A 15,060-nucleotide genomic window follows, 5' to 3' on the forward strand; every position below is an offset into this window, starting at 1 on the left:
GATTTATAGTAAATATTGGCAATAAGTGGTTTTCTATCACTGCAGTGAAAGAAAACAGCCCTTTTGTCACTTGATCGTAAATAATAGGTAAATCCAAATGGACAATGACCTGAAATGTGTATCTCCTGACTGTGCTATTAGTACTTGACAGATCTGACTGTCATCCTGAGCACAATGCATCACCAAATGTGAAAGGTCCAGACGGTTGAGCATCTCTATTGGCTTGTGTATGGACACCCTGAATAAGTTGTTGCATTAAAAAAAAATGCCCCAGACCTCTCCATAAAACACCGCACTACCTGAGAGTCAGTAATATCTCAAAGGTCTTAGCATCCCTGCTGTATGTTGATTGCAGGTGTGCAGTCCTACAATCCAATGTTTAATCAGTTCTTAGTGCATTCATAGGCCACATTCTCATGAATATTGCTTCATTCCACAAAATGCCTGTCTCCACTGCTAGTAGGCACATGTTAATGTCATATGCATGAGAAAAAAACAATATTCAGTCACTGGCATACATCACTGTGTAATGGAAACGTCCTAATTCCCTGTATACCAGGAACATTTTACAACACATATACAGAGACGGTATGGAAAAACTGAGAGCCCAAGGTTGCAGATCTTAAAAGAACAATTTTTCATAGGCACTTAGCACTTCTAGGCAAGTATAGAAAAAGCACATTATTTAATAAGTGCAACAAACAAATACACAGATCATTCATATTTTACAGTCACATTTTCACCAAGTAAACCATCTGGATTAATCAGATTGAAGGAGCAAACATTAGGAACTGCTTTGGGGAATCTTGAATGCAACTTCTTTCTTAATGCTGCCAACTTTATAACCCTCTGGTAGAAAAAAAATGTTCAAGCCAGGAAATCTTAGTTCAAGGGAAAATACTTTTTATTACACAGAAACAAGTATTTTAAATCTTGAACTGTTCTTAATACAAATCCTGCAGAGACTTCATATTTCTCTCCACTCATACCCTCAGTGCTGTGATATTCATTCCACATGTGTGCTGCTATGTAAACTGTGGAAACAGCTGGCACACTAAAAATGAAATAATTAAAACCAAAATCTACTGCCTGAAAGCATCCAAATGCTTGAAAACATGAATAAATAAGCAAACAAGCTCAGACACAGAATTCCCAAACAAACCTGATATTAAGCTTTCGGATGAATGTGGTTGTACGTTTTTATACACGTTCCTATGTCTGCTGCTTTTTAGCAGGGGGAGTACATATTTTAAGACACATTAGTCTCATATTAAACACAGTTGTACTCATGTTGCTTTATGATGTCTGGGTAACGTTAAGACTAAAAATGTTTGCATATCTGAGGGAAACTTAGTCACTTACAGCCAATGATTGGAAGAGCTAAAGAGAAGAACATAAGCATACATTTTTTCTCCATTAGTTACTAAGTACCTGGGCCTCCCCTGGGGGCCTACCAGTACCGGATAACGGTGGATATGTATGAGTTACCACCCAGGGGCCATGACTCTAGTCCCATTTGCCCCCTCATGGCTTCATCTGAGTTGCCTTATAGACAGTCTAAAGTGACTGCCCAGACCAATAACTTCTTATGGTGAGCCATAGGGAGGGACAGAGGGGAAACATGTCGAAAGGCATGTCATGCTGGGGGGCCCATGACACAGCCGTATTGCTATTACTGTAACTGTAATCTATTGGGGATCAATATACAATAATCAAGCAAAAATAGACAGATACTTGCCGCGCTAGATAGAGATAGCAGCTAATTTTGTGACTGTGAGGATTCCACCCCCGATCCTCCAAATACCATAAGTAACAACAAAAGATCAGTCAAAACACAAAAGCACTCATCACCTGCACATAAAATGAGTGAAGTAAAATAAACTTCCAAAGTCCAACACAAAAAACTTAAAAGTCACTTGTAGAATATAATGTCTAGAATTGTTCACTCTTTTCTTTTAATGACTGATAGTGATCCTCCAGATAACGAATTCCCGATATATAGATGTCCTCAAAAAAAGGAATATACATATTGTAGTATATTAAAACATAACGTTCTCACCCAGTGCCAGTGGCGGATCCAGGGGGGGGGGGCAATCGGGGCTTGCTGCCGGCGGCTGCACACTATGTGCAGTTCCGTTCAGCAGAGAGAGTTAGGGAGAGAGTCCTGCCCAACTGCTCTGATTGACACAATCAGAGCAGCCTGGCAGGACTCTCTCCCTAAGTCTCTCTGCTGAACGGATCTGCACATAGTGTGCAGCTGTCAGAAGCCTTAGGTGTCAAAAAGGGGGCAGAGCTAAATCGCCCCCCTAAATCGCCCCCGGTACAATTAACTTCTGGATCCGCCCCTGCCCAGTGCCAATATTATATAAATATAGAAAGCTCCGAGATAGTGATGAAGTAAATACCCCTATATAGGGAAAAAAAGAAAAGGCTCCTTCACCTCTATAATGTAGCCGTTTAACGTGTATACACTTACACGTAATAGCGGAGATCATGATCTCATGCAGATTCAAACACTGATTTTCACAGATGTATGTTCATGTCATGAGAGCCCATGAGAGCTTACATTCTAGAAGTATGGTATGTGGAAAAGAATCTCTAAACACTCCACATTGAACCCTGAACTTTATGCACTACAGCAGCAGAAGACCTTACGTGTTCCACTCCTGTCAGTTAAGAACAGGAAACTGAGACTAAAGTGGACACAAGCTGACCATAACTGGACAGATGAAGATTGAAGAAGTTACCGGATCTGACAACTCTTAATTCTTGCTGCAATATGCAGATGGTAGAGTAAAACACTTAGGGAAAAAAGCATTAATGCATGGATCCATCCAACGGTGCAAGCTGGTGGTGGTGTAATGGTGTAGGGAATGTTTTCTTGACACACAGAACCCTTAACACCAATTGAGCATTGTTTTAATGCCACAGCCTACCTCAGTATGATTTGCCGTTACTGACCATGTGCATACTTTTATGGCCACAGTCTACCCATTTTCTAATGTCTACTTCCAACAGACTAATAAGCCGTATCGCAAAGCACACTTCATCTCAAGTTGGTTCCATGAACATGAAATTTAATTCAGCGTACTTCAATGTCTCCACATTTACAAAATTGCAATCCAATAGAGCACCTTTGGGATATGGTGGAAGGGGAAATTCGCAGCATGAATGTGCAGTCGACAAACCAGAAGCAACTGCATGATGCTTTCATTTCAACATGGACAGAATTTCTAAGGTATGTTTTCAAAAACTTGTTGAATCCATGCCATGAAGAATTCAGGCTGTTCTGGGGTCAAAGGGATTCGAACTCAGTACTAGAAATGTGTACCTAATAAAGTGGCCACTGAGTGTATTACCTGTTAATCTGTTTTTACAGTAGAGTACCACCTACAGTGTACAACTGATCTTCTGTCCTACAGTAACTGTGAATACCGAGTTCCAAGTTTACAACTCACATGTTAGAAAACCGCCACAGTAAAACAGATGTAGTGGTTTATTATAAAATGTCTCTTTCTCTGTCCAGAGTAATTTTAAAGTGACTGGGAGGAAAAAACACCCCCCCATGGCTTTTTCCAAAACTGTGCGCACATTTAATTATATAGTCAATTCAAATTTACCTGTCATTCCTAAATGTGTGTTTTTAAAGGGATCACGTACTTTTAAACAAATTCCACCTTAATATAAAGTCCTCCTATGTGGCAACTACAGGAATAACTGTCACGGGCACTAGGAGTTGCTTACCCGAGTTTCACCAGATGGAACTCTGCTAGAGAGGCAGGGTTATGGCACGCACCTCAAAGCAGGCAGGTGAATGATTGGAGCGACACAACAGCAGGAGAGTAGAGATAGTCTGAGGAAGTCAGCGACTTGCAGCTATGGTTAGAGGAAAGTCAGCGACTTGGAGCAGTAAACTGGAGGCTGAAGATAATGTAGATGCGAGGAGTGGACGTGGATAGGTGATGGTAGGTAGAGGAGGAGTCAGTGGTCTGCGTACAGCAAGTTGTACCACTGCAGTGATGGGAAGAATAGTACTGGTGCAGGTAGGAAGTAGGGTAGTCGGTGGTCTGCGTTCAGCAAGTTGTACCACCGCTATGGTGAGGAGTCTGGTCCAGGTGTAGGTAGGTAATAGGAGAGTCAGTGGTCTGCGTATAGCAAGTTGTACCACCGCTGTGAATGGAGGACTTGTCCAGGTAGGTAGCAGGGAAGTCAGTGGTCTGCGTGCAGCAAGTTGTACCACTGCTGTGAGAAGGAATGAGGACTTGTCCAGGTGCAGGAGAGTGAAGTTGAAAGGCAAACTGTGGCTGTATGGAAACAGCGCGAGTAGAGCAATGTCTTGTGAGGCAGAGGTGGAAGGCACAATGAATAGTCTGTATGGAGTAGATGCCTTGCAGGAAGGAGAAGCTGGTCACAGCAGATATGCACAATAACGCTAAGTAGTAGCGTGAGGAGATATCGTAGCTTGAGTGAAAGCTTGTCCTAAATGAAGCAATGCAGTAACACAGTCTATATGGGTACTTGTACTCTGTGCAGCAAACAACAATGGATACAACTGGTATGCGAGCAATAGGCAATAGTCAATAGTCAGTAGAGCATACCCAGTTGTGTAGATCCGGAATCAGCTGAGAAGTGAAGCGTTGTAGCGGTATGGGAACCGCCGCTGAGTTGAGCAGGGAGCAGCGTGGAAGCTGAAGCACGAGTAGAGCTGGAAGCAGTTTGGAAACTGTACACACGAGTAGAGCTGGAAGCAGTTTGGAAACTGCACACAGAAGTAGAGCTGGAAGCAGTTTGGAAACTGCACACAGGAGTAGAGCTGGAAGCAGTTTGGAAACTGCACACAGGAGTAGAGCTGGAAGCAGTTAGGAAACTGCACACACCTATTGAAGTTCACTGGGAGTGAGACTTCAAGATCAGGCCACTACCTAAGGCTGCAGGTGCCTTAAGTAGGGAGGGGTGATTGATCCATCAATCACCTTAGTGGTCAGGTGTAGTAGTTAAAGGGACCTGCGCATGCCCAGTGCGACAGGATGGCGGACGGCCGCGGTTCCACACAGGTGTGAGCGGGAAAGATGGAGAACCACGTACCAGAGTGGAGGCACTCACACTCCGGTGAGTGACAATAACCCACCATTACTTGAACCGTATCCCAATGCAACTTGCAGTGTTAAAGGACTCGTTCTGTCTAATCTGTAGAGCTCCATAAAGTCCATTATTAGGTGTACAATTAGTGCAAATAAAATTAACTAATCAAATATGATCCAGTTTGCAGCACAGGTGAGATCTACTGGGTACAAGACTATTTCCTATCTGGGCATAATGGGCCAGACTACGAGGGCTTCCAAAAGTAGACAACCTTTTTAACACATGAAATAAGGATTTCTATAGCTGATTGTTCATGGAACACCTTCAAATATGTACTCATCAATCCCATTGTCAAGAAAATCTCTCAACCCCACCTTTCTCTCCAGGTACTGCCCCACATCCCTACTTCAGTTCCTTTCTAAGCTTGTCAAATGGCTAATCTTTAGTGGATTAACACACTCTTCACTCTCTCCTTGACCCTTTACAACTGGACTTCCACCTTCTCCACTCCACCGTGACACTGCTCTCACCAAGGTGACGAATGATTTACTCTTGGCTAGGATGAAGGGCCACTTCTCCCTGCTCTTCCTCCTCCTTTCACTCTCTGCTGCTTTCAAAACAGTTGACCATTACTTTCTCCCTGACAATATTCAACCTATTAACCTTTGCGGCACTGAACTCTCCTGACTTACCTCTGAACGCTCTATCTACTCCTTCAGCGTCTCTTCCTCAGGCACTTGCTCGACTCCTCTTCTGCTATTCTTAGGGTTCCCCAAGGCTCTGTTTTTGGACAATTGCTTTACTTCGTTTATACGTCCTCTTGATCAACTCATTTGTTCATTCTGACTTTACTATCACCTCTATGCCAATGACACTCTAATCTAAATTTCCATCCCTGACCACTTCCTTTTCCACATGTCCAACTGCCTCTCTGCCATCTCCACTTGGATGGCTGAACACTACCTCAACTCAACATATCCAAAACTAGCTCATCATCTTTCCACCTCCAACTCTCACTTGCGCAATCCTGTCACCTTCATCTTTACAACATTGCCAAGGTTTTAAATCTCAGGATTCAGTTAAGGATTTTAACAAACAGTAAGGATTTTATTCAGCAAGCTTCAGGCAGAAATAGTAAAAAAAAAAAGCCTTAGAATTAAACTGCATGAATGTGAAGCCCTGATTTTCAATGTAAATAACATTACAATACTCCAGCTCTCAAAGAAAACATTACTAAACATTTTAGATCCTTAAGTAAATCAATTTAATTCAATCATTGTTTCTAACCCATATTTGCTGTCACTGTCACTATTAGCATCTTAAGTATTTATACAGACCTGTAAAGTAGCTTTTGGAATCTTATAAGAATTTTCTATGTTCCCGTTTTCTTTACCTTTCACTGTAAAAATAATATATAAATTTATAAGAAATTCTTAATGTCATCTTTGAAAATGTCATTCAACAGTTAGTTTATCAATGATTCACTTTAAAGGAGCAAACTTTATAGCTGAATATTGTTTTGTTTGTACTGTATATGTCTACATATGGAAGCTGCATTCCAGTAATTATGTACAGACACAGACTGCGGTTTGTATCAAATGGTAGACTTTATATAACAAATTCAATGATTTCTGTCAACCAGTGTAAATAAAGCAAACATGAATTTAAGGGAAGAAATAGCTTAGCTGCAAGTCTAATCAAATGTATTTCCCTCATTGATTGACTTCATCAAAAAGGATCTGCACCCAAAAGTAAATTAGGCCGATTGATGTTTAACCTTCTATTATAATTATTATTATTACCATTTATTTATATAGCGCAACTAATTCCGCAGCGCTGTACAAAGAACTCGCTCACATCAGTCCCTGCTCCATTGGGGCTTACAGTCTAAATTTCCTAACACACACACACACACACACACACACAGACAGACAAACTGACACACAGACTAGGGTCAATTTGTTAGCAGCCAATTAACCTACCAGTTGTTTTTGGAGTTTGGGAGGAAACCGGAGCACCCGGAGGAAACCCACGCAAACACAGGGAGAACATACAAACTTCTCACATATAAGGCCATGGTGGGGAATTGAACTCATGACCCCAGCGCTGTGAGGCAGAAGTGCTAACCACTGAGCTAACCTTCTAGCTGCTAAGGATGAGTTTTATGCTGCCCGTAGATATCTCTATTTTTTTAAACTTATGTAGTTGGACAAAAAAAATTAGGAAATAGTCTATTTTTTCTGCCTATATAAGTAAGGTTATATTAGAGGACGGAGAATTAGATGCTGAGACAACACAAGATTGTAAGTTACTGTGGACCTGTGTGCTAACGTACATAGAGACTCAGTGTACCGATGATACAGAGTGGTGCCATATGTCATATTTATATATTAGATGTAATGCAGCTGCTTCATAACCGAGTAGAGCTGATCTCTGCAGCTCATAGATGACAGAGGATTTTAGTGCAGTGAGGAGTACAGGGATCGTTGTAACAAACTGCATGGTAATGACTAATATCATTATCATTCGCATATGCCCTAGCTCAGGGGTAGGCAACCTGCGGCTCTCCAGGTGTTGTGAAACTACAAGTCCCAGCATGCTTTGCCAGTAGATAACCAGCAGAGAGGTGGCAAGGCATGCTGGGATTTGTAGTTTCACAACACCTGGAGAGCCACAGGTTCCCTACCCCTGCCCTAGCTCCTCCCTGACTCCTCTGAGGCCGGAGCAAAGTGGTTGTCGCAAGGCAAATATGGAGGGAAGAGCTGGATTTTATTTTCCATTTATCATTTCAAATACTACCTGTGTCAGTAACTTATTTAAAACATTTCTTCCGCGAAATGTAAGATTCCTACATAAACAGACCATTCCACTTTCACAATGATGTACCCTCAGTTCTTGGTGGCAAAAACTAAAGAAAACTGGTGAAACAATAAACATGAGGAGTGAGAAAACAGAGGGCATACTGATGCTACTTACAGTTTGTCTTATGATTTTGAGGCTTGCTCCATATTCCCTCATCCGAGTTGTCTTTCACGCCAAATTCATACATTGTGTTTGGCTTTAGGTTGTCGATGACTGTTTCAGTTGTAGGGCACAGCTGGAAAAGCCAATCTTTATTTTTTTCTCTGTAACGAACTGTGTAAAATCTGTGTGGAAATGTTGGTAGAATTAAACACTCAGCCTTCCTATTGCTGCAGTGTGACATAACAAAACTGTGAGATAAGTCATTTTCAGACTCCCAGGCTTAGCATATTCTATGGTAAAACATGGCTCCCATAGAAAGGGGCTGTGAATTGTTGTCGCTGCTTTTTCTCAATAATTATAATATATATATATATATATATATATATATATATATATATATATATATATATATATATATATATATATAAATAAGTGATTTTGTGCATGCCGTTACTAAAGAAAGCTTTTATAAGCTCTATTTGTTTAATGCATTATATTCCACAGACACATTTTTAATCTGTGATGTAGATGAAGTAGACCTATTTGCTGGCTTTAACTACTATGTAATTTTTCAGTGCAGTATTCAGCAGAAAAGAACTCGAAACTAAAAATGTAGTTTTGAATGGTGATCAATGCCTTGATATAAAAAAACAAAAACAAAATTATACTTACTATAGATGCACTGTTAGACTCACCCACTGGATCCCTGATGGCCGTTACAGTCTCACTCCGGATTTGTCTCGCCTCTGTAGGCTCTGCCGGTGGGTGTTAATGGCCCTGTTCCGTAAATGTTCAATTAGCATGAATAGAAGTTCACGAAAAACGTGATCAACATCCGCTTAGACTGTTTGAAAGAGTCTGAGCAGTAAGAAAGAGGAGTGCCGTGTGAGACTATCACTGCCATGGGGGTCCCTGGTGGATCTGGAGGACAGTACATCAAAGGGAAGTATAATTAAGTTTTTTATGTTAACTCATATTTTACTCCAAACTAAACTTTTACCTTTGCTTGACGTTACCCTTTAAATGTTACAGACAGCAGTACTGTTATCTTAAATTGAACTGACAACTTAGCCATTTTGTGGGCTGAACAGCCCTATCGATTCACTAGGAACTAGGATTGAGGTACAGAGAAATACTTGGGATTATGAATGCTACAAAACATTATTTTTTACAGAAGTCCTCTGTATTAGAATAACAATTTTAATCAGAGCCAGGTGTAGTCCAAGTTTATGTTCTTGTCTTTTGAATGTTTGGAAAACATCACTTCATACAAATATTTATCACAAATATGTCATAATTATGTCATGTATATTAAACAAATCACACAGTCTATTGGAGGAGATGTTTCTACTGCTTTTTACAAATATTGTTAATATTGCAGAATCTTTGATCACACCTAACTAGGTTTCTACACTTTTCCTTGTTTAAGAATTGTGTTGTATTTTTCATTATACATAAAATAATGTGAAAATGCTATGCGCCTTCTGTATAAATGTGTATAGATAAACTCTTCCATTGCCTTCCATAAGAGCCTTTCATTATATATTATTAGTACTGCATAGATAAAAATAATTTATAAAATATAGCTTAATCTATGCATGCATCTTGGGAAAAATAAAAAATAACTTTTATTGACATATTTTAAATGTTGTTATTAACAAAAGCAAAGTGAAAAAGTATCGAAACCTTTAGCATCCAATCAGACACTTCATTTCATTGTCCTTCTTGCACGAACGATGAGAGCCAATTAATGAATGGTTGCTATTGGTTACAGCACTGTCAGTTTTGCCCTATGTCAATAAAAACTATGCACAACTGCTTTCAGATGCAAGTCATATTTTTGATCAAAATTAAGAGCTCGCTATGAAAATGCTTTAAGTAGATTTGATTATTTTTAGAAAACAGTGAAGAGTTAATCCATAATTGTCCATGTTATATATAAAAGACCCCACAGAAAGAACACAGGAGTGTCAGTTGGATTTTGGGAAGAAGCGGTGTAGTTTGGAGTCATTCACAATTTTCTTTATTCATTTTACATGTAAGTGTTCTTGCCAGTAATTATCTTTCCTCATAGGAGGTTAGAAATCTGTCTCAATGTGTCACTCACTAAGAAAAGTAAATATATCTTCTAAATATTGCAAAAATCAACAATCCTTCACACGTTACCTAACAAAATAAAACCCGATATTTAATGTTTAATTGTCAAAACAATTGTTTGAAAGCATCCACTATTATTGTATCCAGGTATGTTAGAATTGATCAAACTATGCGCAAGATGAATCTGATAAATACATATTTTGGATTGGCCTGAAGGTACCTGCCATGTCACTTGTGATTTTTCTGTCTTGACAAGATGACATGTTCAAACACTAATAATCTCTACTTGTCATTCAGACAATATACACAACATAGGCAAGGTTGGTTTAGAACATGCATGAAGGTCTGTGATTACAAGAAAGCAAAACTTTTGTAAGACAGGAATGCTTGATGTCTGCCACATCTCACCCAAATGTATTGAATAATACAGACAAGTTTCCCCTAGCAACTAAACAGCAGTCAGTCAGGAAGCCCATGTTCACAGGTGTCACAGAGGAGTTTAAAAATGACATGTGCTCAGGATAATACTGAAATGCAATATGTATGGTGTACATGACAAATTACATTTTGTAGGCAAACACTATAAATTCTTTATTGGGTTGTCAAACCACCCCCTTTAACGACATAATAAAACTATGATATTGGTTTTAACGTAGCTGTACAATATTAGTACAGGATTATATGGCATTATATAATACACTCTGGAAATTCCCATACAAAAATAACAAAAGTGGGCCTTATTTAAATAACTTATATAGCAGTGGTAAATGCATGATTTTGACAGGGGGATTCCAACGTTGCCCTCCAATTACTTACATTCTATGTATACAAAATATTTACATTCTATGTATACATAATATTTACAATGTATACAATATATAGTATATTCTGGTCTAGAAAAAGACTTTAAAGAGTCAGTGTCTTTTTACACAAGAAGTGGATTCAGCAATCATCATTTATTTATATTGCACCAGCATATCCTGTAGCGCTTTACAATTTGGAACAAACACCGTTATAAAACAATACTGGGTAATTACAGACAGAGAGCATACAATCTATAGGAATCCATCTGCATGTGCCTTTCCAGAATGTTTAGCTTTTGGTTTCATACTATACCTACTGGGCCTGATTCATTAAGGAACGTAAGGCAAAAAGTTTTCTCCTGGACAAAACCATGTTACAATGCAAGGGGTGCAAACTAGTTTTTTCATTTTGCACATAAGTTAAATACTGTCTGTTTTTTTCATGTAGCACACAAATACTTGATAGCTTTATTATTAAACTGAAATTTAAAGTTCATCTAGGACATGTCCTACCCCAACTATAAATCTGCCATCACATTTTAAATTTACCCCCTCCAATGCAACATGGTTTTGCCAAGGTGCAAAGTTACTTATTTGTTTTCCTTTCCTTAATGATTCAGGCCCATTATGTTACAGCACTTCAGCACATACAGCGGATTTAGGAAACTTTCCTCCCGCAAACACCCTATACATGTGATACAGACTCTCACACACTTTGACATGACAAATATTGAACATGATATAATTCTGCATATAACATTGCATATTCAATATTAATTAAATTAGAGTGTAATACATGATACTAAATTTAAGAAATACAATGTTACTCATAGCAGTTGATAATATTGTCATATTTATTTGCAAATAGATTTTCTACGATGCAGCAATACTCTACTGGGATTGGTGGAGCCAACGCAGCACAATCCTGTATTTATTCTTCACTGTGACAACCACCTGATCATATCCTCCATCTGTACTTCATTCAACTCTTACAATTAAATTATCCATTTATTTGCATAGTTAGAACAAAAGCAAATCATATTACAACATTATAATTTATTAATATATGACAAAGCTTGTGTATTATGAAGCTAAATAATTCCCTTGAAATAACTTAATTGCGTATACTAAGCTAAATCTGATCCATTCCAATAGATAAAACTGGCATTTAATGCTGTTGGAAGGGGATGGAAATTCTTCAACATGTTTTACATTACAATGGATGGAGAGTGCACAGAGGTCTATAGCTGTATTGAATGAGAGGTTGAATGATAGATTTGCCCTTTGCTAGGTAACATCAATCTTCTGTACAAATTGGTTATTAAAACACAAGGACATATCCAGTTAAGGTAAGGATTATGGAAAATATCATTCTTTTTCCTAATGTTTGTAAAAATAAATATTTCAATACACTACCTAAAGATACCTCATATATGTCCTTAAAAATGTTGTGACGAAACGAGTTTGAAAACATCTTAACCACCCTATCCCTCGTTTCTCACAATGTGTGGATTATAGCATGTACTTTTTATAGCCCTTGCTTTTGATCCCCAGCTCAACAGAGTACAACTGTAGTGTCTAATGACATGTGGAAAAATGGACATTGTAGCCATGCCTAGATAAGAGACTTCTTCATTCCATGTTACCCATTGTAAAAATGTGTTTGTTGTTAATTCAGTGATGCTGGTATGCATTGTTCTCAAATTGAAGACATGTAGATTATGGATAATCATCAGGTGGTGTCCAAGATACAGGTGAGGGGGCTGGAGCTGCATTCATTCTCCCCCCTCCTTTCTCTACAGGAAGCATGAAACAGTGACATCGGAAAGTAGTGTAAGGGGTTAATTTCAGGAGGGCTTAACTGTTATCTGATATTTGGAGGTGGGGGAAGGCCAATTAGTACCCATTGTTCTCCACAGGACTGCCTGAGACATTCTGTCTGGGAAACCGCAGGGGAGCCACTGTGGAATAACAGCTCATCTCCACTCCCCCTCCAACCCCCCAGTCCAGGACTCACCAATGTTTAAGAAGGAGAGATCCAGGGGTTTGCCCAGAGAGGGGAAAACATTGTTGAAATTTGACCCTAGATATAAGGAGTCACTCCAGAGGGGGGGGGGGGGGGGGGGGTTGATGTTCATTCTGTGGATTGATTCCTGTAAGGTGCAAGGTCTGGTGTTGAGTTGCCGTTTTCTACCAGACCAGAGACTACAAATGCAGCTGAGAGAGATCTATAGCTCTGCAAATCAGAACAGCCAGGTGATTAACTCCTTAAGCTGGTAGGGTAAGGGACAGATTATGTGGTAAACCTGCCTGGTATTTATTTACTATGTGTACATAATTTTCTAGTGATTGTTTTTGTTACAATAAACTGTTGTAATTTTCTAACTGCATTTGCCTGAGTGACTATACAAACCCTAGAAGGTATTGGGGTAGGCTTTCCTGGCGTAGGAAGGCACCCCTGTGTGACCAGCCAGTGTGAAGTCGATAGAATTGGGCCAGAAAACTCTGTATCTTCACAAATGTAAAATACATTTGAAGCACAGTGATTCATTGCAAACACAACACAATGCCACAAAAATGGATCTATTCAGGGATGAAACTAATTCCACTGTAGAGGTTGCAGCTGCTATGCAATTGAGCGGGGCCTTACAATATCAGGTCACCCTCCCAAGATCTCTGCTATACTTTGAGAAAACCATGCACCCGGTTGGGGCTTCAGGCTGGATTGTCATTGCTGGCCCTTTCTCCAAATTTTGCTATGGAGCTCGGTGATGCATTGTTCTACCTCTAGGTCTAGTCATGTAGGTGTAAACCATCTTGAGCCTTCAAGGATTTAACACACGTCTTTGTAAATGTTGTAACATGATGGACAATACTTTCATGCTTAGTATTGGTAACATACAATTAGGATCTGCAGACAAATTAACAATAATAATCACCTTGCAAAACATATTGTGTGTTTATTCAAAAGTCAGCCTAAGAAGACTTTGAAGGCTACTATACAGAGAGACGGAAATTCAGAATAAATTTGATGTCTAGAGAATCAGTCCACACATTTACTGTAACCCACATTTGTCAGTAAATACATCCATATAACACTATACACATTGCCCCCTTCTCCTTACACTCTGCACTTTTGAGAAATTTATAAATTAACTGTTATTTAAATAAGTATACTACAAGTCAACAATTGGTCCTTGATATTTAATATTGTGGTGTTCAGGAGTAAGTTGAAAAATAAATATTTCGGGTGATTACACTACCCATATTGTATTATTTCTTATTACAAATATGGGATACTATTACAGTATTTTGTGCCAAATATTGAACCAACTATGAATTTTAATTTTCCTATTATAATTATGTACCAGGTTCTAAATTATTAAAAGTAATTTCTTGTGTTATTCTTGGAAGCGACACTTCTCTTATATGCACTAAAATCAGGATTTGTGTTCCATTAGTTCAATTATAATAATTCAACTGAACCCGAATATTGCTATATTTAACTACATTCTAAACTGAATCACTACTAACCTCTAGGGAGAAACTTTCCCTGATTTTTTATGGTAAATGCTACTAAATAAAGTAAGAAAACTTGCTAAAAAGTATATCTTGGGTTACCAGTGCTGTGGTCCTACCACCTTTAATTTAAGTTCTCAGCTAAATCTTAAACTGTGACTATCCACATTTCAAAGGCAAGGCATCTATGAGCTTCTGGTTTGTATGTATGTATGTATGTATGTATGTATGTATGTATGTATGTATGTATATGTATGTATGTATGTGGCATCTTCAGATGCTACATGTACAGTATACATGACAGGTGTCAACACTCATACCAAAACTGAAGCACATTTACCTATCATTAGGACATTTGTTGAGAGCAGACCAGTCAACTTGTGGATTTATAAGTATGCCCCATGATAAAAAGACAGATGTGGGTGTCAGTGACCCAATGACAAGCTGGAGAGGTTTCTGACTGGAATTCTTTTCTGGGTTAAAAAAATGACAAGGTTAGTCTTCAGTTTGACTTTAACTTTGAAAAAAAAAGAAAAAAAAGGAAAAAAAAGACAGTATAATTCACAAAAAGATACTTAAAAGTAAAAAAAAAAAA

The 15,060-nt window shown here is 38.7% G+C and overlaps 1 protein-coding gene across 30 annotated transcripts in view; it reads right to left on the minus strand.

Annotated features, from left to right (window-relative positions):
- ABI3BP (ABI family member 3 binding protein) overlaps window positions 1-15,060 on the minus strand; it is a 310,231-nt gene that overhangs the window by 170,513 nt on the left and 124,658 nt on the right. For all 30 annotated transcript variants that reach the window (XM_075194852.1, XM_075194849.1, XM_075194847.1 and 27 more), the window contains exons 4-6: window positions 14,806-14,938; window positions 8,059-8,228; window positions 6,420-6,481 (exon numbers count right to left, since the gene is read on the minus strand). In XM_075194852.1, coding sequence (XP_075050953.1) covers window positions 6,420-6,481; window positions 8,059-8,228; window positions 14,806-14,938 — 365 coding nt within the window. The remainder of the gene's footprint in view (window positions 1-6,419; window positions 6,482-8,058; window positions 8,229-14,805; window positions 14,939-15,060) is intronic.

The sequence above is a fragment of the Mixophyes fleayi genome, chromosome 2 (genome assembly GCF_038048845.1).
Source record: "Mixophyes fleayi isolate aMixFle1 chromosome 2, aMixFle1.hap1, whole genome shotgun sequence".
Classification (NCBI taxonomy): Eukaryota; Metazoa; Chordata; class Amphibia; order Anura; family Limnodynastidae; genus Mixophyes; species Mixophyes fleayi.